General features: G+C 36.1%; 1 protein-coding gene across 1 annotated transcript; it reads right to left on the bottom strand.

The window, feature by feature from the left end:
* Positions 1-3566: 3566 nt before the first annotated feature.
* On the bottom strand, positions 3567-4535 carry LOC101965280 (mas-related G-protein coupled receptor member X2). Its single transcript, XM_005335969.3, has one exon. It carries the CDS (start codon positions 4533-4535, stop codon positions 3567-3569), a length of 969 nt encoding a protein of 322 aa, XP_005336026.3.
* Between the last annotated feature and the right edge of the window lie 21453 nt (positions 4536-25988).

Raw genomic sequence — 25988 nt, 5'->3', positions numbered from 1 at the left:
TAGTGTCCATGCTCCTCAAATTATTTCAGGAAATAGAAGGGGGGGACTTCTAAACTCCTCATATGAACCCAGTATAATACTAATACCAAAATCAGGTAAGTCCACTTCAAGGAAAGAAAACTCTGGACAAATATCCTTCATGAACCTAGATACAATTATCCTTAATAATATACAAATAAATCATATGCAACAAGAATTTAAATGATTGTGCATCATGATCAATTCGGTTTAATTCCAGGAATTCAAGGATGGTTCAATATATGTGAATCAATACCTGTAATGCACCACATAGATAGAATCAAGGGGGAAAATCACATGATCATCTCAATAGATGCAGAAAAGGCCTCCCACAAAATTTAATATCCATTCATGACAAAAAGCCTTAGGCAATAAAGGTTAGTTGACAAACACAAAGTCAACATCATGCTGAGTAGGGAAGAACTGAAACATTTCCTCTAAAATCAGGATTACAACAAGGAGGCCAATGATTCCCACTCCTGTTCCATATATTACTTCAAACTTCAGACAGACTAATGCAATAAGAAAAGGAAGTAAAGGGGATATAAACAGAAAAGAAGTCAAATTATCTTGCATGAAGATTACATAAGCCTATACTTAGAAGATTCTAAAGAAAATATGGTATGTACACAGTGAAGTTTTATTCAGCCATAAAGAAGAATGAAATTATGTCATTCACAAGAAAATGGATAGAACTTGAGATTTTTAAGGAAGTAAAACTCAGAAAGTCAAGGATCATATTTGTTTTCTCATATTGGAACCTAGAGAGAGTAAAGGTGAAGAAAATGTGCAAGGTGAATTTAGAAAAGTATATAGGAGGCCAGTACAGGAGAAAAATTAGATGAGGAGGAAGGAGGAAAGAAGTGAAGGGGGAATTAAATTAACCAAATTATGATATGTGCATGTATGAACATGTACAATGAATCCCACTATTGTGTATAATTACAATATACCAATAATATAATTTTTGAAAATCACACTGGTATTATTTTTCACAGAAACCTTTAAAAGCCTAAAATTCATATGGAACCACAAAAGACAAAGCAATTCTGAGAATAAAATCCAAGTTGGAAGTATGACTTCCAGATTACTACTATATTACAAAGCTATAGTAATCAGAACAGAAGGATACAAAGTGGTGTGGTATAAATATTATGGTACATGACATAAAAAACAGGCTCATAGGCCAGTTCAACAGAATAGACCAGCCTGTAAGTAAATCCAAACAAAAATGATCAACTGATTTTCTACAAAAGCACCAGAAGACATGATGAAGAAATGATAGTCTCCCAAAAAAATTTCCTGGGAAAGCTGTATTTCTATAAGCAAAATAGTATAGTTGTGTATCTCCTATATCATACAAAATGCTAACTCAAAAATCAATCAAAGACCTAATCAAAATACTTAAAATGCCAAAAAAAAAACTGGCAGAAAACAGAAGTCTTCTAAAAACTGTCCTTAGTGATGGTTTCTTGGAAACCCCACTAAAAACCCAAGCTAAAAAGCCTAAACTAGGTAAAGTGGACTACATCAGACTAAAAAGCTGCTGTATAGCAAAGGAAACAATCAACAAAATGAAGGCAACCCACATATTAGGATAAAATATTTACAAACAAAAGAAACAAAAGAAATTAAATTACCACCTTGTAAATATATCTGCACCCCCATGTTTTTTGCAGCATTATTCACAATAGCTAATCTAGAAGAGCAACCTAGGTATCCAAGAATCGAGGTGCACATATTTAGCAGATCATTATTCAACATGAAAAAAGATAAGATATACTGTCATTTGCCACAACATGATGTACTTAGAGGACAGTATTCTAAGGAAGAGCTTGACTGGTGTCCCACTAAATGCAGGAAGAAAAATATTTCATGATCTTATTTATATGTGGAATACTTTTTTATTAGAGCATTGCATTTATACATAACATTTGGGTTACTTTTGACATAATTATACATACAAGGAATTTGAATTCAATCCCCCTTTCCCTCACCCCTTTCTTCTCCTCTTCTCTCCCATTTTTTCTCTACTGTATTCTAATGATCTTCTATGTGAAATACTTTTTAAAGAAGAAATACATAGAAATAGAAAGTAAGATAGTGATTACCAAGTATGGAACAGTAAACACAAAATGAGAAAATATAGGTAAAAAATTTAAAGTGATAAATATGTTGGATGAAACAATGTACACTCGTATTATATTTGAAGATAGTGATTATATTCAAGATTTTGCTAAATTAATAGATTATAGGTGTTCTTGCAATAATGGAAAAATTAAAAACTATGTGATATGATAGATATTTTAATTTTTTGACTATAAAACCATTTTTACCTTATCTACATCTATCTTATAGCATGTTATACCCCTACAATCTACACACTAAAATTTATTTTAAAATTAAAAAAGGAAGTAAGAGCCATCCTGACCTCTGGGTCAGGGAGGACTGACTGGAAGAAACAATGGAATCTAACAGAGGTATAAAACTGTTTTGTGTCTTGATGTGTTTGGAGGTCCTGTAGCTATATTTCTTTTTTATACTCATTGAATAGTATAATTATGATGTGTGCTCATTATTATCGTTTGATTATACATGAATTAAAATTATAAGACCCTATATCCCTGAAAATGAAAATATTATTTTCTCAGAAAGTGTTAAGCAGAAACACATGCAGTTCAATTAATAAAATATATGCTGTGAGCCCATAGAAATAGTCTAAGATTCTAATTAGAAAAGTCCCCCAGAGAGTCAAGGCAAAGAGGAAAGAACAGGAAGAGATGCACCTGCTAACGGAGGACACGAGGAATGAAACCATAGGAAGATAGTTTGTGTCAAACCTCAGATTTGCATGGATGTGGATTCATCCAATTATAACCTTACCATTGAGCTTGCCAAAGTTGAAAATGATGAAAAGAATAAACATAAATGTAGTCATTCAAAACTGGTAAGTGGAGATTTTAGCACAGGATTGACTTAAAAATCAATTAGCTATATTCATCCATTAAGTCATTCATTCAGTAAACATTTATTAAACCAGGGCAATATATTCAGGCCTATCAAAATCAAGGGATACTGAGATTACTGGGTAATTTATTTAATTCTTCTAATAATATTGAGATAGGAATTATAAGAATTAGGGGGAAAATGTCCAAAATGTAAGATTCTTTTAGTCTTTATCGGGTGCACTGATGAAAGAAATTGAGGGTTTTCCCCCCTTACCGCTTTCACCTTCTGCTGGAAAACAGATTTGTCAAAAGTAGAAGCAATCCTGGATCCCAGAGCTGATGAAGCTCACAAGCAAAGGGGTGAAGCACCTGAGTAAGGCAGTTCCAGAGACACAGTAATCAGTGTTTAACAGGCTCTGTCACAGTGGAGGTGTGAACAATTGTTATCTTTCCATTTAAAACTAGGTAACCAACTGAACCAGGTTCTGAGCATCTCCCATACTGATAGGGCCAGGAAGGCTCTCAGAAGCACATGTGTCTGATCAAAGCAGAGGCTCTCATGAATTGCACCAGAGAGCTGCAGCAGCACCAGACTGCTGCTTACTCTCCAAGGTATCCTGATGAAACCCTGCTTCCAGAGTCACCCTTGTCAGGGGTGTCCTGCATGGCCCTCTGTAGAACCAGCTTGAGGGTTCTTCGCTTCCACCGCCGCTGCCTAAAGGAGCCAACAAAGAAGTAAATTATGGGGTTGGCACAGCTGTTGACACAGGATAGAACAACTGTAACCCAATAGGATTCACAAGGAATAGCATCATATCTCAGGATCCAGACTAAGAGGAACCAGTAGATCCCAAAGGGCAGGCCAAAGGAGAGGAAGACCAGCACCGTGAGCCCAATGGTCACACACAGCCTCGTCAGTGTCATCTTCTGTGAACCACAAAGGATCCTGACAATCAGGATTAGGCTGGACCCTGAGAGGGTGACAAATAAAACCATCAGCCAGGCGGAAGTGATGAAATCTAATGTTTTACACCATTCATTGTTATACTCTGTACCCAGGAAGCTACAGAACTTCCCTTCAGGGATGCTCAGCGACAGCGACAGGGCCCAAAGCAAGGCACACATGACAGCTGGTGTGTGTTTCCAGCGGCGGCAGTGGTACCAAATGGGCCACAGGACAGACATGCAGCGCTCAGAGCTCATAGCACTGAGCATGCTTAGCCCTGCAAGATAGGCAAAGGTTGACACAAACATGAAGAATGTGGGAACGGGGATGGAGTTGGAATAGAAGACGTTAATGATTTTCCACAGGGAGTCTATGATCTGGAAGCAGAGGAAGAGAAAGTCAGCTGCAGCCAGGTTGAGAATGTAAATGGAGAAGGCCTTCTTGCGGACACAGAAGCCCAGGATCCAGAGCACAACTGCGTTTCCTGCCACACCGATCGGGGCAATGATGAGGGACAGGAAAGCCAGGATAAGATTCTTCTTATAGCAGTTTGGAAGAATATATTGAAAATTGTCATTCATGGTTGTGGTTTCTGTCTCCCGGGTTGGCATGACTGTATCCATGCTCATGAATCCTCCGCTGGTGCTGCTGGGAATACAAAAAAGATATGAACAACTGCTGTAAGATCTCTGATTCTTAAGACTACCCTGCTGTGTGGGAAGTATTGCCCCTGTGGCACAGGGAAGGGAAAGACAGGCCTGCAGAAGTTAAGCAATCCCTCACAGGCCAGGAAGTCATGGGACCTAATTTCAATCCCAGTTCTCACTGACTCTAAAGCCTGGGCCATCTGCAATCGCCTCTTTCTACTGACAAGAAATATTTAATGGCCTCAATGCACCCACTCAGCATCCTAGACTGTATGGGACAGATACAGAATTCTGAGCCCAACTTTCTTTCTATCCTGGGACAGAAATAATGTATCAGGTGCAGGAAGCTGGAAGCCCCAAGCATGACACATGCCCACCCTCACTGACTGGGTGGGTCCATAGTACATTGAGAAAGGAAATCATAGTTAGACCTATAATGAGAATATGACCTATTTGTAGGATACTTGTGAAGACAGTCAGATCGCTTAGATTAAAATTGTTCCGTGTCTGTTTCAAATTTTGGAGACCACAAAAAGAAGAAACTAAGCAGGATAGACATTGATGTGACCCCATTGTCCCCAACTCTGTTTGAGGGTCACAGCAGATAGTCAAGATAGTCAATAAATGTGACTTTCTTGTGAATGACAACTGTATAAAGGAGAGAGGAGCCCAAGCTTAGTTGAAAATTTGGGATAAATATCACCCAAGCATTTTTAAGTGAAATCAGTCATCAGAAAACATACATTTAGACACTGAAGAAAATGCCATTGCTCATGGTTCCTTCTGTGGAAATCTCTGATATGTTTCAAAGAATTCCTTATGCCTGCAGTGATGGTCCAAGGTGGTCACTGTCATGTCTCCAACCCATGGAGAGTCAGAATATGACTTTAATGATCACTTAAAAAAGTGTAAGCCTATAGTTCAAGGAGAGATTTCCAGGTTTAGTTGAACTTGTTGCACTTGTGATGAGTAAAATGCAAGTTTGATAAAGCAGAAAGAGAATTGGCAGTGGGGCTGGATAGAGAGTGATGAGGCACAGAAATAGCCAAGAGTGATTAGGAAGGGATTTCTGAGTTGCAGAGTATAAACTCATTTATTTTTACCCCAGGTGATTTTAAGGAGAAATTGTTTTACTTTTTAAAACCATTTAGCAACTTAATTATCTCAGGTAGGGGTATTTTTTATTTAAATGCTCATTAATGAAGGACTTTGGGTGGAAAGAGAGATGCTCATGCACAAATCAGTTGGGAAACAAGGAGGAACTCTCAGGAAGGTAAACATTAGCAACTGGTTGAGTGATTAACTCATCTTTATTTTCTAATAACTATCTGTGGTAAATACTCTTATTCCCGTCTTACATAAGGAAATACAAAAAGAAGGAGATTGAGAGATTTTCTTCAGGTCTCATCAGAAAAACTGATATCACCTGGATTTAAACCCATTGTTTTTTATCAGAATCTGCTTCCCTCATCGGCCCCATATTGTCACTGCCACTGTGATATGTTCATTACACATGGGAAAGCCATAGGGGATGAAGCATTTCACTTGCATCATTTGTAACTCATGATTCACTTAACTTTCTTATTAAAATGGAAGAGGTAAATTTTGAAGACAACAAGGAAGAAAAAACTAAGACATATGGAACAACAAGAGGTAATTTTACAACAATTCAGGGCCTAGAAGCCCATTGCTGTCTCTGAAAAGGACCAAGTCACTCTATCTAGACTGTCCTGAACTCAAACAAGACAAGAGGACCACAGTGGGCTGAGACAGAAACCTCTGGGCATCAGGGGTTGAATTCATCTCAGGGGCTCTGAGTTCCTGTTGCCTGGTGGGCCTGAGGAGGTGATGGAGGAAAATCACAGTCTCTATTATCCTCCTCTCTTGAAATTTGGTCTTTTTATTTGTACACAGAAGACAGTTTGGAGCTCTATTTGTAAATCTATAGATTTTTTATTCTCTTCCTCATCAAACACAAATCTCTAAAAACCTATACCTAACTGGTATATGTTTTTGCTATAGTACCCTCAGCATCTAGCACATAGGACTAAGAAACCATGTATTATTATATCCCCATTGATCACAGCAAGAACTTGAGATTTAGTGAACAACACAGATATCTGGATCACATAATGAGGGGCAGATGCAGTGCCCATCTGGTCTCTTGGAGCTCTGTTCCAGGCCTTTCTACTATTCTTGTCTCATCAGACATTATATGAGGGACTCCCAAGCAAAATCTTTTTTTACCATGGAATGTGAAGAAAAATTAGGTGCTTAGAAATTGCCACTTGCTACATCAAGTCACTCTTTTTTTCTCTCATATAATAATTCTGAGAAATTTAAGACAGGAAAAGAACCCTAATTCTATTACTATTAATGACACCAGTCAGATAATACATGTCCACAGGAGATGGGAGAGTGGGAAGAAAGCAATTTTTGAGTTTCTAATTTACATCTTTTCTCTATGCTAAACTGTGAGTTGGAAGTGGCTGTATTACTTGACCTAAGGACATTGATCCTTGGCCCTTTCCTCAAAGCATAGCTGTATCTACAGCCACAATAGTCATCTCTCAATTCTGATAACTTCTATTTCCCATTGTTTTTTAAACACAGTGACATTGAATCTCTCTCCACTCCATACTATTTTCCATGGGGTGGAATTAGATTCATCAATCCATGTAACTTTTCCAAACTATGCACATATTGGTAAACTGTTCCTCAGTTAAACCCTTCCCATTCATTTTTAGATAATCTATTTTCTCTAGAGGATCTCAGAAATTCATAGTGCATCAGAACTTTCCAACACAAGTAACATGAATGACTGGTTTGTGCACAACATTTTAGATTTGAAAAGCATACATCCACCTATATTGTCTCCTAAATTAGGAAAGCAGCAGATTTCTCATTCTAACAGTAAATTTGAATGTTTAGAGTTAAGCACAGAATGGGGAGAAGGTACAACAAAAAATCAACTGTCTTAGTTTGCAGCTTTTATAGCTCCCACACTCAACCTTGTCAGCCCTCAATGTTGCCAGGAAAGACTTGACAAAGTCCCCTGTCTGTTCCTGCTAGAACACATCAGGCCCCTTGTATCCTCCACCTCAAGGTGAATTTATCTGATTGTGGACTAATAGAAAAAAAGACACAGCTTTGGGAATAAGTTCTTTTAAGAGTTTTACCTTTCTTCCATTCTTCTTATTGGAGGTGATAAGCTGATCCGTGGCAAAAGGAAGAGTCCCCTGTGTTGATTGTCACTACAGAACACTTCTCTGCTTTGGAGAGATGACTGTAGGGAATGAATTGAATGCTGGTGCTTGAGAAAAGCTTATCAGAATTCAGATAGTCCTGTGATTTCCTGTACTAGGTCTTAAGACAAATGAGAGTGTAGGATTATTTCAGTGATATTCTTCATGAAATTTTTCTGATTCTATTCCTATCTCTCAACCTCTACCTATATCCACCTCATTGGTTACTCTTCTCTGCAAATGATTGTAGTTTTGCCATGTCTTACTGAGAGATGATCAAGAATGCCAAGCAAAGTGAGTCCATGCCTGAAATCTAACTGAAAAATAACACTTTTCTTTACTCATAATTCAAAGCCTTTATGATCTGTCCCACACTTTTTTATTATCATAGCAGTTACATGCAATTATTTGCAGTTTTTTCAAGTGACACAGATATGCATCAAATAAAAAGAAAACATCTTCTTGAGGTTTTCTCCAGAATCAACCACTGATTCAGTTTCTCTTCTATTTTTTTTACTAGTTATGATTTCAGATTTGAGTAGTGAATATATATTATTTTTGAATTACATGTGTTAAAAATAGGATCAATTGATGTATCACATGAAATGAGAACAATATAGGATATGGTAGATAATTTAAAAAATAAGATTGGGAATTTAAAATATCTATGATTTAAATGTTAATGGTTCTCATGAAAAAATGAGAGCAATATTTAATGGAAGAGTGAAAGCAAATAAAGAAAGATAGATACACTAAGTGAGATAAAATGCTAGGAATAAAAACACTAACAGACATAAAAGTGACATTGAAGAATGTTCTCAGTAGACTGAACACAGGCTAGATAAAAAAGAAAATACAAAGAACTGAAACTACAAGCTCACTAAAATAAGGTAATTGAGACTTCCTAAGCTGAAAAGCTAAGAGGAAAAAATTGTGTGGAAATAGTACAAAAAGTTGTAACTTCTACATGATGGGAATACCAGAGGAGAACAGGAAAAAAGAAAGAAACAGAAGAAATATTTCATATAATACTTGTTTATACTTTCCCCAAATTATTATCAGAAACCAAACCACAGATGCTGAAAACTATGAAAACAGAAAGCAGGATGAAAACAACAACAACACAGAAAACATAAAAGGAATGGAGAAAACACAAGAAAGAATAAATCTCATTAGAAGAGTAGCTAAAATAATGAGAATTAGGATAAAATCAAACAATAGAAATAAAACAAAATGTCAATAAGTAATACATTTCTATAATAGCATCAACTCTAAATAGTCTTTGTTCTCCATTTGGAAGACAAAGACTGGCAGATTGGGTTAATAAACAAGATCCAACTATATGTAACCTGCAAGAAATATACCGAATTGGCACAGACTTCCACAGACTGAAAATGACAGGATGGAATATGATATCCATGAAATTGGAATCCAAAGACATCAGAAGTAGCAAATTTTGAGCCAATTTAATCAGAAGAAAGAAAGAATACGGTCACTGAAAATGAGTAAAAGGAACAATCCAACAAGAAAAATAGCAATTTCAAATACGTATGATTTTAATATACCTCTCTCAGTGATACATAGATTATCCAGACATAAAATCAACAAAGACACTATAGAGTTAGAATAAACTATGATCAAATGACTTAACAGACATCTACAGAATATTTCATCCAACACTAGTTTTTCAACACACTTTCTTTTCAATTCCTTATGGAACTTCTCCAAAAGAGATCATATTTTAGAGCAAAAGCAAGTTTTAGCAAATACAAAAATGCTGAAATAAGTACTTGCATTTTATTGGATAATATTAAAATTAAATCAGAAATTAACAAAAAACTACAGAAACTATAAAAATATATGGATATTAAATACATTTTTTAAGGATAAATGGTTCATCAGAGAAATCAAGGGGTAAGTTAAAAAATTCTTAGAGTCAAACAAGAACAAAAATACAACATACAAAAATTTATGAGATACAACAAAGGCAATTGTAAGCTGGAAGCTGATACTTTGAGTGCCTACATGAAAAATAGTCACTGAAATATCAGAAAGATTTTAAATTTAAAAAATCAGAAAGATATCAAATAAATAAATGATGCGTCTCAAGTTCTTAGAAAAACAAGAATAAATCAATTCCAAATCAAGTAGAAGGAAAATAACAATAAAGATTAGAACTGATGTTAATGATAAAGAGAATTAAAAAATAAAAAGCATCAATGAAAAAAAAAGTGATTCTTTGAAAAAATAAAAGTCAAATTAACTGAAAGAGAGAAAAGACTTTATCAAATTGGAGACAAAAAGTGGGATATTACATCAGAAATTACTGAAATTCAGAGGATCATTATGAGGTACTCTACAAATTTATATTCTAATAAATTGGAAAAAAAATCCAGAAGAAATGGATAAATATCTAGACTTATGTAACCTAGATGACTGAAATAACAGTGGGTGATTTCAATACACCTCTCTCACTAATACATTAGTTAGCTAGACATAAAATCAACAAGATACTACAGAGTAAATAAACCAAGATAATATATAAAATGTAATAATAGTTCAATTACAAGAAATAAAATTGAAGCATTAATAGAAAATTTTCCAAGAAAGAAGAACCCAAGGCTAGATGGTCTAACAGCTGAATTTAGTGAGGTCTTTAAAGCAGAGCTCATAGCAATGCTCTTTAAATTATTCCATCAAATAGAAAAAAGACAATACTTCTAAACCTATTCTATAAAAGCAGTATCACCTTGATACCAAAACCAGATAAGGACTTGTCAAAAATAAAAAATTAGATCACTTGGGAGGCTGAGGCAGATAAGGACTTGTCAAAAATAAAAAAAAAATAGATCACTTGGGAGGCTGAGGCAGAGTTTGTGAGTTCAAAGCCAACATCATCAAAAGCAAGGTGCCAAGCAACTCAGTGAGGCTCTGTCCCTAAATAAAATATAAAAAAGGATTGAGGTTGTGGTTCTGTGGCCAAGTGCCTATGAGTTCAATCCCCAATATACAGAGATACGAAAAATTGTACTTTATATGTGTAATAAGAATTGTAATGCATTTCACTGTTGTCGAGTATATAAAAAATAATAATAAAATCAATAAAAAAGAAAGAAAATTAGAAACAAATATCTATAATAAATATAGATATAAAATTCTTAACAAAATACTTGCAAATCAAATTTAGCAACATATTAAGAAGCTTATGGGTGAGTATCAAGTTGGTTTTAACTTAGGCATGTAAGGATGGTTCAATCATTGCCAAATCAATGAGGGACATAAATAGGATCAAGGACAAAAACCATATGATCACATCAATAGATATAGAAAAACCTTCCGTAAATGTCATTGATAAAGAAATCAAGAAAACCATTCCATTCAAATAGCTGCAAAGTGTTAAACAGTAGGAATTAATCTAACAAAAGAGGTGAGAGACCTCTACAAGGAAAATTAAGGAACTCTAAAAACAGACCAAAAAACAGAAGAAGATGCTAGAAGATGGAAAGTTAGGCAGAAGTAATATTGTTTAAATGACCATATGAACAATCATGACCTTCAGATTCAAAGCCATCCTCAGCAAAATACCAATGACATTTCATCACAGAATAAGAAAAAGCAGTTCTAACATTCATATGGTAGAATAAAAAATGAAAATACCCAGAGAAATTTTGAACAAAAGGAAGAACTCTGGAGTCATCACAAGACCCTATTTCAAATTATAGTGAAAACCTATAAAAACAAAAGGAAAACATTAGCAGCATAAAAAATAGGCTACCAAAGGTGTTATGGGTTGGATAAGTGCTGTCCACCAAAAGCTCATGTGTGACACAATAAAGGAGTGTTCAGAGATGAAATGATCATAAGAGCTATAATCTAATCAGTGGATTAATTCACTGGAATGGATTAATTGGGTGGTAACTAAGTCAGTAAGATGTGACTAAAGGTAGGTCACTGGTGGCATGCCTTTATAGATTGGATTTTATTCCTGGTGAGCAGAGCTCTGTTTCCTGGATTTCATGAACTAAGCAGCTTCCTTCCATCATGCCCTTCTGCCATGTTACTCATGACATAATTTTATTCTTCTTTATATATATATATATATATATATATATATATATATATATATATATATATTATATATATATACACACACACACACACACACACACACATACATACATACATACATGCACACACGCACACACACACACACATATATAATGGAGTTTTATTCAGCCATAAAGAAGATTGAAATTATGTCATCTATAAGGAATGGATGAATTGGAGGTAATTATGTTAAGTGAAACAAGCCAGACTAAGAAAGAAAAGTGCCATATATTTTCTCTCACATAGAAACTAGAAGGATAAAAAAAAATCTCATGAAAATAGAATACAGACAATTGGAGTAGGGAAAGAGGATCAGGCACATGGAGGAAAGAAAGGCAAGTACACAGCCAGCCTAATCATAGTCACTGAGAAGCAAAGGTTTAGTGGTGGAGCATGGAGCATCAGAGCAGTGGCCCTGGGTCAGCTGGAGCACACGTGGCAAGCATGAGGCCCAGTGGGACAATGCCAAGGTAGTAACAGTGTGTGGACCTGTCACCCACAGTGGACTAACCCAGTTTAATGCAGAGGCCCTGTTGCAGAAATCCACACAGCACTGCAGCTCTGAACCCTAAGCATCCAATCCACCATCTGAAGACTGCAACCTTCCACTTCCTGATGACCCTCAAAAAAAAAATGGAATTGGGGCAGATTCAAGTGTCAACCAAGAATTAGTGCCTTTAAAGCCCTCATTAGTATAAGTTTGAACCAATGGCATTGATTCAAGTGCTGTATAAAACCCTACACTAGCACACTTAAATGGCAACCCCTCTTGGTTCCCCACTTATTCTACAGAAATTCTGTTTATATTTGGTTCTATCCACACTTGAATAAATCCTATGCTTTCAATCACTCATACTTCTCTGTGGATTTCATTCTTGGAATTCACCAGACAAGAACCCAGAAAGAAGTTGGTGTGAGCTGCTGGGGTCTGCTCAAACACTGGAGGGCATAGCCCACCAAAAAGAGCTACAACACATTTCATGGCTACAGAGGCCTGCAGCTTACAGAGATCCCACCAATCAACAGAAGCTAAAAAACTTCAGTTTCAGAGGTACTGGGAAGAGAAATGGAACAAATAATGTTATGAGTATATATGAATATGCCACAATGAAACTCACTATTATGATAATTAATGTGCACCAACCAAAAATTTAAGAAGGAAAATATAAAACTAATATCAGACAAAAAGATAGGAGGAACCCTTATAACTGATCTATGCACATAAATACAAACTAGAGAGAATAAATAATAATAAAAAATTAATGGAGAAATCAAAATCAGTAAAGAAAATTACTGAAACAAAACTTGGTTCTTTGAGGAGAACAACAAAATCAATAAGCCTCTAGTAAGGCTAAGGAAAAAAAGAGATGATGCAAATTACTAATGTGAGGGTTGGGGTTTGTAGCTCAGTGTGTAGAGCATTTGCCTTGCATGAGTGAGGCACTTGGTTCCATCCTCAGTATCACATAAAAACAAATAAATTTAAAAAAAGATATTGTGTCTGTCTACAACTAAAAAAAAATTATAAAAAGTTTCTAATGTCAGAAATGATCATGTGTTTAAAGCCAACCAAAGTAAAAACCAGATACAAAGAAACACAGTGAAATCCTGTCAAAATAAAATACAGACTAGGACTGGGGATGTGGCTCAGTAGTTGAGTGCTCCTGAGTTCAATCCCCCATACACCCTCCTCCAAAAAAAGAAAGGGGATATAACTACACATCATGCAGTCATTGAAAGGCTTGTAGACTATTATTAGGAACAATTCTATGCCCCTAAATTTTATTATGTGGATGGTGTGTACTGCTTTTTGAATAATACATCTACCAGAACTCACACAATAAGACATAACTGAACAGATCTCTATCTATTGAAGATCTATTAACCACCCTAAGCAAAAAGGACTAGTGTCAGATGATTTTACTGATGAATTACAGCAAATATGGAAAAAAAGAAAAGACACCATATATAGTGTCTTCCAGAAAGACACTAAATGTTTATTAATTTTAATAAATACATCACATCATGAAAAAGGCAATAGCAATAAAAACTGTGTAGGGATAAGTATGAGAAGAGCAGATAGAGGGAAACCCTCTATACTTTCTGTGTTATTATTCTGGAAACCTAAAAAGTGCTTCCCAAAAAGTAGAATCAGAGGGAGTAATTCTCATCTCATTCTGTAAGACCAAAATTACCCTAATGTCAAAACTAGATAAGGACTTTAGCAGAAATAACATATAGTTTCTCACTATTAAGTATTATATTAGCTATCTTATTGGTCATATTTTCCTTTCTACATTCTTTGATGAAATATCTGAAAGGGATGAGTATCAGATTTTTAAAATGACCCTTAAATCTCAATAAGAAAATGACCAGCATAATTTCAAAATAGGGGAAATTTTAATTCTTGCCAAAGAACATATGAGGATGGCAAATCTGCATGGGAAAAATATGTATAATGTGATATGTGTTTGAGAACTGCATTTTAAAAAATTGTATCCTACTACACATGCTTTAGAATGATTAAATAGTATCACTGTTAAAATTAACTTCTGATGAGAATGTGAAGCAATAGGAACTCATACATTTATGGTAATACAAAATGGTATATTACTTTAGAAAACAGTCTGGAAGTTTCTAGAACTACCAAATATTGACTTATTCTAAGATCCAGCAGTCATGTTTCTAGATATTTATACAAGTGAATTGCAAACTTAGATTCACACAGAAGTCTGTATATACATTTATAGCATCTTTCATCATCATTGCAAAAACTTGGAAGCAACCAAGGTGTTCTGATTATCAATCTCCCATAAAATAAAGTCTTGTTTATCAATGAAAAGAAATGAGTTATCAATCTATGAAAAACATGAAAGAATCTTAAATGAATATGGCTAAGTGTAGGAAGTTAGTCTAAAAGAGCTACACACTGTGTGATTACAACTAAATAGAATTCTAGGGATGGTAAAAACTATTTAATAAGATCCTCAGTAATACCCTGAGGATCTAGGGAAAGAGAGGGAAGTTTTGGTGAAGCACAAAATACTTTTAGGGCTTTAAAATACTCTGTATGTCACTGCAATGGTAAATATATATAATTCTGCATTTATCAATGTCCATTGAACTGTGTAATGCAAGGAATGAACCCTAGTGGTAACTATGGCCTTTAGTTTATAAAAGGTATCACTATATGTTTATTAATTTTAATAAATACATCACACCATGAAAAAGGCAATAGCAATAAAAACTGTGTAGGGATAAGTATGAGAAGAGCAGATAGAGGGAAACCCTCTATACTTTCTGTGTTATTATTCTGGAAACCTAAAAAGTGCTTCCCAAATCATAATGTAAACTTAAAACAATACAAGTAACTAATGAGTAAAGAAAATGATCCTCAATTTCATACGTTAGTAAGGAAACGCAAATTAAAACAATAAAATACTCCATTACACTCATTAAAATGACCAGAATTCAAAGGATTGACATGACTAACTATACCATGTTCCTCAGATGCATGTTCAGCAACTGGACTCCATACTCTTCTGGTGAGAATGTGAATTAGTAGAGTGAACTGAAAAACAGTTGAGCAGTTTCTTTGTTAGACTTATATTATGATCCAGCAATTTTGCTCTGTGTTGATTATTCAAGAAAATGAGATCATATGGTCACAAAAAAAAACTTGAACAAAAATGTACACAGAAGCTTTTTTGAAAAAGGTAGAAAACTGAAGATGATCCAGATCAATTAATATAAAAATGGTTAAATAGTGACACTTCTATTATCATTTATATAGTACTGATTAAAGGAATGAAATGAAACTAATCAACCCCAAAAATATAATGTTGATGAAGAAAGCTAGGAATAGAAAATGTCCACAGTATATTTCAAAACAAATAAAGTCAATGATCAGGCAAAACTGATGTTTGGTGATAGAGGAATAAATGGTGGCCTCAAAGCCAGGGTGGGGGGTTACAAAGTAACTTTCAGAAGTATAAAAATGTTTTGTGTATTGAATGTGTTTTGGGTCACATGGGTATATTTTTCTACCAAACCATATCAACTATATAGTTGTCATATTACCCATCACTCTACCATAATTCTTCCATTAATAAAAATAATAAAAGATTAAAAATGAATCTTTTAAAATTAAAGTATTATTAATTAGCAAGCAGGGAGAGGCTCGGCTGCGATCAGGTGGAATCCCACAAGCCAAGCCCGAACTGACCCCCGGGCTGAGTACGGGAGTTTAGACGGGGAAGGAAGCGGTACAGTCCCATCCCCCACAGCGGACACTCCACCAAGGGAATCAGCAGTCAGCATCTTGAACAGCTGATATATCCACCGCCATTCTCCGACAGATCTCAACAACAAAACAGGTGTGTGGCACTCACCCCATCCCCCATACATCGGGAACTCGCATAAATTCTCTCCTAGGCTTGCCGGGGGAGGGAGAATCAGAGTGAGCCTGCATAAAGACTAGGGGGGAACTAGAGGCACCTGACCTGCAACCCCCCCTACCCATCTGCAGCCAAAACGAAACCTGTCTAGCTAGAGCTGGGGGAGGGGCAAGCAGGAAAAATCCAAAGGACAGAGTGCCTGGGATCCCAATCGCCAACTGTGGGACCCCGGAGATCCAGGCCCACTGATTCGTGCGGCCTGCCCTGCGGCTACAGAAGGCTAGCAGGAGAAACCAGGAGGCTAGAGGCAAGGCCCTCGAGACTGGGCAGCTGGAAATTGCAGGCCCGCCGGCGACAGTTCACCCACTGCCCGCATAGCTGGGCGGTAGGAGAACACCCGGCCGCAGGTGACCGATCACCCGCCCTCGGCCTGTGATACTGGGCGGCTAGAGACCGCCTGCCTGCCGCGACTGGGAGCTGAAATCAAACAGAGACAGTCCAGTCACACCACCTCATCAGGATACCCAGGCAAGGAACTGGGGCCGGTCATAGCAAAGTAGTGTCATCACTGGAGCTCGGACGTCGGATCTTCCTTCACAGTGGAATCCACGTCAGCAGGCATAGTTTAACAACACTAAGGAGAGGCATCAGAGTAATACAGAACCAAAACAAATCTATAGAAGAGAGTAGAAACACGACAATCAAATAGAGCTGGAAAGCAACAGGGACAACATGAGAAAACAAGGGAAAAAAGGAGTACAAACAATGCAAGACAACTTAATTCTACAAGAGGACATAGAAACATCAGAAGCAGGGATAGGGAAAGAACTCAAGGCATACCTAACTCAAATGGAAAGGAATATTAGAGAAGACATGAGACAGCAAGTCCAAGCAATAAAAATATATTTTGAAAATGAATTAAACAAACAAATTCAAATGGCAAAGAACGAGCTCTACCAGGAGATAGAGATCTTAAAAAAGAATCAAACTATAATCCTAGAATTGCAGGAGACTATAAACCAAATTAAAAACTCAAACGAGAATATTACAAATAGACTTGATCAAGTAAAAGTCAGAACATCAGATAATGAAGACAAGGTTTATCAACTTGAAAAGAGTATAGTCAACACAGAAAAGATGCTTAAATCCCATGAGCAATCTATTCAAGAGATATGGGATGTCATTAAAAAACCAAATTTGAGAGTCATCTGGATAGAAGAAGGCACAGAGATTCAAACCAAAGGAATGGACAGCATATTAAATGAAATAATTGTAGAAAACTTCCCAGAGATGAAAGATGGAATGGATTGCCAAATCCTGGAAGCCTACAGGACCCCAAACATTCAAAACTATAATAGACCAACTCCAAGACACATAATTATAAAGATAGCCAACATACAGGACAAGGAGAGAATATTAAAAGCTACCAGAGAAAAGAGACAGATTACATTCAGGGGTAAACCAATTAGGTTAACGACTGATTTCTCAGCACAGACTTTGAAAGCGAGAAGATCCTGGAACAATGTATTTCAAACGCTGAAAAATAATGGATTTCAACCAAGAATACTGTATCCAGCAAAATTGAGCTTCAGATTTGACAACGAAATTAAAATCTTTCACGATAAACAAAAGCTAAAAGAATTTGCAGCAAGAAAACCAGCACTGCAAAGCATTCTGAGCAATATACTACAAGAAGAGGAATTGAAAAATAGTGCCCAAAACTAACAACAAGAGGTATCTCAGTAAAGGAGGAGGAAAATAACCAAAAAAGTAAAACTAGCCAAACTAAAATAAATAAATAAAGAAGCATGACTGGAAGTACAAATCATATCTCAATTGTAACTTTAAATGTTAATGGCCTAAACTCACCAATCAAGAGACATAGGCTAGCAACATGGATCAAAAAAACAAATCCAACAATATGCTGCCTTCAGGAGACTCATATGATAGGAAAAGACATACACAGGCTGAAGGTAAAAGGTTGGGAAAAATCATACCACTCACATGGCCCTCGGAAGCAAGCAGGAGTGGCCATACTCATATCAAATAAAATCAACTTCAAACCTAAGTTAATTAAGAAGGATAAAGAAGGACACTATATACTGTTAAAAGGGACCATCCACCAACAAGACATAACAATTATCAATTTGTATGCACCAAACAATGGAGCTGCAATCTACATAAAACAAACGCTCCTCAAGTTCAGGAGTCAAATAGACCATAACACAATAATTACGGGTGACTTCAACACACCGCTCTCGCCATTAGACAGATCCTCTAGACAAAAGCTGAATAAAGAAACTATAGAACTCAACAGCACAATCAATAACCTAGACCTAACTGACATATATAGAATATACCAACCATCATCAAGTGGATACACGTTCTTCTCAGCAGCACATGGATCCTACTCAAAAATAGACCATATATTATGCCATAAGGCAAATCTTAGTAAATATAAAAGTGTGGAGATAATACCATGCACCATATCTGACCATAATGGAATGAAATTGGAAATCAATGATAAAAAAAGGAAGGAAAAATCCTACACCACATGGAAAATGAACAATATGTTATTGAATGATCAATGGGTTACAGAAGACATAAAGGAAGAGATAAAAAAATTCTTAGAGTCAAATGATAATACAGACACAACATACCGGAATCTATGGGACACAATGAAAGCAGTTTTAAGAGGGAAATTCATATCCTGGAGTTCTTTCATCAAAAAAAGAAAAAACCAACAAATAAATGAACTCACACTACACCTCAAAAACCTAGAAAAGGAAGAACAAAACAACAGCAATTGTAGTAGAAGACAAGAAATAATTAAAATTAGAGCAGAAATAAACGAAATTGAAACAAAAAAAACCATTGAAAAAATTGATAAAACTAAAAGTTGGTTCTTTGAAAAAATAAATAAGATAGACAAGCCCTTAGCTATGCTAACAAAAAGAAGAAGAGAGAGAACTCAAATTACTAATATACGGGATGAAAAAGGCAATATCACAACAGACACTACAGAAATACAGAAGATAATTAGAAAGTATTTTGAAACCCTATATTCTAATAAAATAGAAGATAGCGAGGATATCCATAAATTTCTTAAGGCATATGATTTGCCCAGATTGAGACAGGAAGACACACACAATTTAAACAGACCAATAACAAAGGAAGAAATAGAAGAAGCCATCCAAAGTCTACCAACCAAGAAAAGCCCTGGACCTGATGGGTATACAGCGGAGTTCTACAAAACCTTCAAAGAAGAACTAATACCAATACTTTTCAAACTATTTCAAGAAATAGAAAAAGAAGGAGCTCTTCCAAATTCATTCTATGAGGCCAACATCACCCTGATCCCAAAACCGGACAAAGACACTTCAAAGAAAGAAAACTACAGACCAATATCTCTAATGAACTTGGATGCAAAAATTCTCAATAAAATTCTGGCGAATCGAATACAAAAACATATCAGAAAACTTGTGCACCATGATCAAGTAGGATTCATCCCTGGGATGCAAGGCTGGTTCAATATACGGAAATCAATACATGCTATTCACCACATCAATAGGCTTAAAGACAAGAACCATATGATCATCTCGATAGATGCAGAAAAAGCATTTGACAAAATACAACATCCCTTTATGTTCAAAACATTAGAAAAACTAGGGATATCAGGAACTTACCTCAACATTGTAAAAGCTATATATGCTAAACCTCAGGCTAGCATCATCCTAAACGGAGAAAAACTGAAGGCATTCCCTCTAAAATCTGGAACAAGACAGGGATGTCCTCTATCACCACTTCTATTCAATTTAGTTCTCGAAGTACTAGCCAGAGCAATTAGACAGACAAAAGAAATTAAAGGCATAAAAATAGGAAAAGAAGAAATTAAATTATCGCTATTTGCAGATGACATGATAATTTACTTAACAGACCCAAAAGGATCTACAAAGAAGCTGCTAGAGTTAATAAATGAATTCAGCAAAGTGGCAGGATATAAAATCAACACGCACAAATCAAAGGCATTCCTGTATATCAGCAACAAAACCTCTGAAATGGAAATAAGGAAAACCACTCCATTCACAATATCCTCAAAGAAAATAAGATACTTGGGAATCAACCTAACAAGAGGTGAAAGATTTATACAATGAAAACTACAGAACCTTAAAGAGAGAGATAGAAGAAGATCTCAGAAGATGGAAAAATGTACCCTGTTCATGGATAGGCAGAACTAACATCATCAAAATGGCGATATTACCCAAAGTTCTCTACAGGTTTAATGCGATGCCAATCAGAATCCCAAAGACATTTCTTGTAGAAATAGATAAAGCAATCATGAAATTCATATGGAAAAACAAAAGACCCAGAATAGCAAAAGCAATTCTAAGCAGGAAGTGTGAATCTGGAGGTATAGCGATACCAGAGCTCAAACTGTACTACAAAGCAATAGTAACAAAAACAGCATGGTACTGGTACCAAAACAGGCAGGTGGACCAATGGTACAGAATAGAGGACACAGAGACTAATCCACAAAGTTACAACTATCTTATATTTGATAAAGGGGCTAAAAACATGCAATGGAGGAAGGATAGCATCTTCAACAAATGGTGCTGGGAAAATTGGAAATCCATATGCAACAAAATGAAATTGAATCCCTTTCTCTCGCCAGCCACAAAAGTTAACTCAAAATGGATCAAGGAGCTAGATATAAAAACAGAGACACTGCGTCTGATAGAAGGAAAAGTTGGCTACGATCTACATATTGTGGGGTCGGGCTCCAAATTCCTTAATAGAACGCCCGTAGCCCAAGAGTTAATGACAAGAATAAACAAATGGGACCTACTTAAACTAAAAAGTTTTTTCTCAGCAAGAGAAACAGTAAAAGAGGTAAATAGAGAGCCTACATCCTGGGAACAAATTTTTACCCCTCACACCTCAGACAGAGCCCTAATATCCAGAATGTACAAAGAACTCAAAAAATTAAACAATAAGATAACAAATAATCCAATCAACAAATGGGCCAAGGACCTGAACAGACACTTCTCAGAGGAGGACATACAATCAATCCACAAGCACATGAGAAAATGCTCAACATCTCTAGCAATCAGAGAAATGCAAATCAAAACCACCCTAAGATACCATTTCACTCCTGTAAGATTGGCAGCCATTATGAAGTCAAGCAACAATAAGTGTTGGCGAGGATGTGGGGAAAAGGGCACACTTGTTCACTGCTGGTGGGACTGCAAAATGGTGAGGCCAATTTGGAAAGCAGTATGGAGATTCCTGGGAAAGCTGGGAATGGATCCACCATTTGACCCAGCTATTGCCCTTCTTGGACTATTCCCTGAGGACCTTAAAAGAGCACACTATACGGATACGGCCACATCAATGATTATAGCAGCACAATTCACAATAGCTAGACTGTGGAACCAACCTAGATGCCCTTCAATAGATGAGTGGATAAAAAAATTGTGGCAGCTATACACAATGGAGTATTATGCAGCACTAAGAAACGACAAAATCATAGAATTTGCAGGGAAATGGATGGCATTAGAGCAGATTATGCTAAGTGAAGCTAGCCAAGCCCTAAAAAACAAATGTCAAATGTCTTCTTTGATATAAAGAGAGCCACTAAGAATAGAACAGGAAGGAAGAGCATGAGGAAAAGACTAACAGTAAACTAAGACGAATGGGGGGAGAGAAAGGAAGAGAGAAGGGAAAACATATGGAAATGGTAGGAGACCTTCAGTGATACACAAAATAATAAGAGGTTATGAGGGGCAAGGGGGTGGGGGGAAAAAAAGGGGAGAGAATTGAACAACAGCAGAGGAGGTAGAGAGGGATGTTGGGAGGGGAGGGGAGGGGAGGGGGGATAGTAGGGGATAGGAAAGGTAGCAGAATACAACAGTCACTAATATGCCATTATGTAAAAATGTGAGTATGTAACAGAAGTGAATCTGTATTATGTATTTGGGGAGTTCAAAACCCAATTGAGTCGAATGTATGAAAGATGATATGTCTTGAGCTCTGTAATGTTTTGAACAACCAATAAAAAAAAAATTAAAGTATTATTGTTATAGAACATGGAGCAAAAAATTGTGTGTAATTAAAATTAATTAATGAATAAAGTATATATAGGGAGATTTGAAGAATAAAAGACAGATTTGATATGAACCCTATCCTCTAAGAATAATTAATCTGGTGAATCCCTTCAGACACCTTCCAAAAGGGATTAGAGAGCAGAGATAGATAGATAGATACATACATACATACATAGAAAGAGAGAGAGAGAGAGAGAGAGAGAGAGAGAGAATCTCTAAAGGCAAAAAGGAAAGCAAGGGAGGGCATTTGTGATGCTTATGCAGGACATGTGAAAGGAAACCACAGGAAGAGAGTCTACCTTGAAACACACATATGCAAGTTTGTTGGTTAATCTGCTCAACTTCGTTTGCAAAAACATTGAAAAATGGTGAAAGCAACACACTTAAGAATGAAGTCTCAGTTCCTGTAAGTGGAGATTTAGCATAGGTTTGAATACAAAAGCTTTTGTTTACTTATTTATTCCTTAAGGCATTTATATAATAAACACTTTTTAAGTCAGAGAGATATTCTAAGTCCTGCCAAAATTAAAGAAGAGTGTCCTTTAAGGCCCAGATTGAAATTTAATTTCTTTGGTTTTAAGAAATATGCAGATATATATGAAAAGAAATGAGTAAAAATATAATATTAATCTCCTTCAGGTTCAGTGACCAAGGAAATGCAGAGTTTTCCTGCACTACTTCCAGACTTCTGCTTGAAGAAAGGTTGGTCAATTTGAGAACAGTTTGGACCCTAAAGCTGTTGAAATTCATGTTGACCCCTCCACCTGTGACCCCTCAGACACCCATCAGAGCCTAACCTCTGGCACAGGACCGCCCCTTCCAACTAGCAGACTACCACAGGAGGTCAAGCCCCTAGGCCCAGATCCACCCACAGGGACCTGTGCAGGGCCAGGCTCACAGTAGGCCAGGGTTCTCCCCTCCACTCGCAGGCACCTGCCAGAGCCCAGCCTCCAGCATAGGACCACCTCTTCCGACCAGCAGACTACCTCAGTAGTCCCCACCTGGCCTGGATCTGTCTACACCAATTTGTGCAGAACCCAGGTCTAGGATGCAGTAGCATACATTGAAGGACACCAGCAGGTTCTGGAAGACCAACTTCAAGGTGAGGTACAGACAATCAGCATGGGTACTACAAGAATATAGGGAAGAAAGTGTAATATCCCAGATCCACACTGCAAGAAAGGAAGACACATTGACAATATAAAAAAACAAGGAAGGAAAGTGCTCCAAACAAACCAGGACACTCTAATAACAGAACCTACAGACAGCAAAGTTGATGAAATGTCAGAGAAGAAGTTCAGGAGGTTCATAATTAAAATGATCTGTGAATTGAAGAATGACCTAAATGAGCAAATACAAGCAAAAATTGATCACTCCAACAATGCGATAAGAGATCAAATACATGTAGCAAAAGATTACTTCAAGAGAGAGCTAGAGACTGAAAAAAAGTCAGAAATCCTTGAAATGAAGGATACAATAAATCTAATTTAAAAACTCAATAGAAAGCATAACCAACAGACTAGATCACTTTAAAGAAAAAAACATCAGATAATGAAGACAAAGTATACATTCTGGAAAATAAAGTTGATCACACAGTGAAGATCATAAGAAACCATGAGCAGAACATCCAAGAATTATGGGACAGCATTAAAAGACTAAATCTAAGAGTTATCGGAATAGAGGAAGGCACAGAGTTTCAAACCAAAGAATGCACAATCTCTTCAATGAGATAATATCAGAAAACTCCCCAAGCATGAAGAACAAATTGGAAAACCAAATACAAGAGGCTTACAGGACACCAAATGTACAAAATTACAATAGATCTACACCAAAGCACATTATAATAAAAATGCCTTGCATACAGAATAAGGAGAGAATCTTAAAAGCTGCAAGAGATAGATATCAGATCACATATAGGGGGAGACCAATTAGTATCTCAGCAGATTTTTCAACCGAGACCCTCAAAGCAAGGAGATCATGGGACAACATATACCAAGCTCTGGAAGAAAATGGATGCCAACCAAGAATCTTATACCCAGAAAAACTAAGCTTTAGATTTGATGATGAAATAAAAACCTTCCATGATAAAAGTTAAAAGAATATACAATTAGAAAGCCTGCACTACAGAACATCCTCAGCAAAATATTCCAAAAAGAGAAAATGGAAAAAAAAAGAATAAAATCAGCAGAGCAAGGGATTACACAAAAGGAAAATCTAATCGAAGGAGAAACCAAGTCATGTCAAACATCAAAAATAAAAATAAAATGGCTGGGAATACAAATCATGTCTCAGTATCATGTCTCAGGGGAATGTTAGTGGCCTAAACTCACCAATAAAAAGACATAGGCTAGCATATTTGATTAAAAAAACCAACAATATGCTGCCTCCAAGAGACTCATCTCATAGGAAAAGCCATCCACAGAAGGTGAAGGGTTGGGAAAAATCATACCACTCACATGAATTGCAGAAGCAAGAAGAGGTTTCCATCCTCATATAAAATAAAGTAGGCTTCAAACTAAAGCCAATCAAAAAGGATAAAGAAGGATACCACATACTACTAAAGGGAACCATACACCAACAAGATACAACAATTATAAATATATATGCCTCTAACAATGGAGCATCTACTATCATCAAACAAACCCTTCTCAAGTTCAAGAGTCAAACAGACTACAACACAATAATTTGGGGTGACTTTAACACATGTCTTTCATCACTAGACAGATCTTCCAAACAAAAGCTGAACAAAGAAAATATAGAACTCAATAATACAATCAATAACTTAGCTGACATATAGAATATTTCATTCTTCAACAAGATAAATCCCTTTCTTCTCATCAGCACATGTATCCTTCTCTAAACTAGATCATATACTATGCTACAAAACAACTCTTAGCAAATATAAAAAAGTAGAGATACTACCCTGCATTCTATCAGATCATAATGGAATGAAATTAGAAATTAATGATAAAATAAGAAATAAAATCTACTCCAACACCTGGAAACTAATATGCTACCAAATGAACAATGGGTTGCAGAAGACATCAAAGAGGAGATTTAAAAATTTTTAGAGGTGAATGAGAACACATATAAAACATATTGAAATCTCTGGGATACTATGAACGCAGTTCTAAGAGGAAAGTTCATTGCATGGAGTTCATTCTTAAAAAGAAAAAAAAGTCAACAAATAAATGACATCACACTACATCTCAAAGCCCTAGAAAAATAAGAACAAATCAACCCCAAAAGCAGTAGAAGACAGGAAATAATTAAAATCAGAGCTGAAATCAATAAAATTGAAACAAAAGTAACAACTGAAAAAATTGACAAAACAAAAGTTGGTTCATTGAAAAAAATGAATAAAATTGACAGACTCTTAGCCATATTAACAAAGAGAAAAAGAGAGAAAACTCAAATTACTAACATATGTAATGGAAAAGGAAATATCACAACAAAACCTACAGAATACAGAAGATAATAAGAAATTATTTTGAAAACTTGTACTCCAATAAAATAGAAAATATCAAAGGCAAAAAAAAGAAAATATCAAAGGCATTGACAAATTTCTATAGTCAT

This window comes from Ictidomys tridecemlineatus, chromosome 4, assembly GCF_052094955.1.
Source record: "Ictidomys tridecemlineatus isolate mIctTri1 chromosome 4, mIctTri1.hap1, whole genome shotgun sequence".
NCBI lineage: Eukaryota > Metazoa > Chordata > Mammalia > Rodentia > Sciuridae > Ictidomys > Ictidomys tridecemlineatus.
This window is presented reverse-complemented; position numbering and strand designations above follow the sequence as displayed.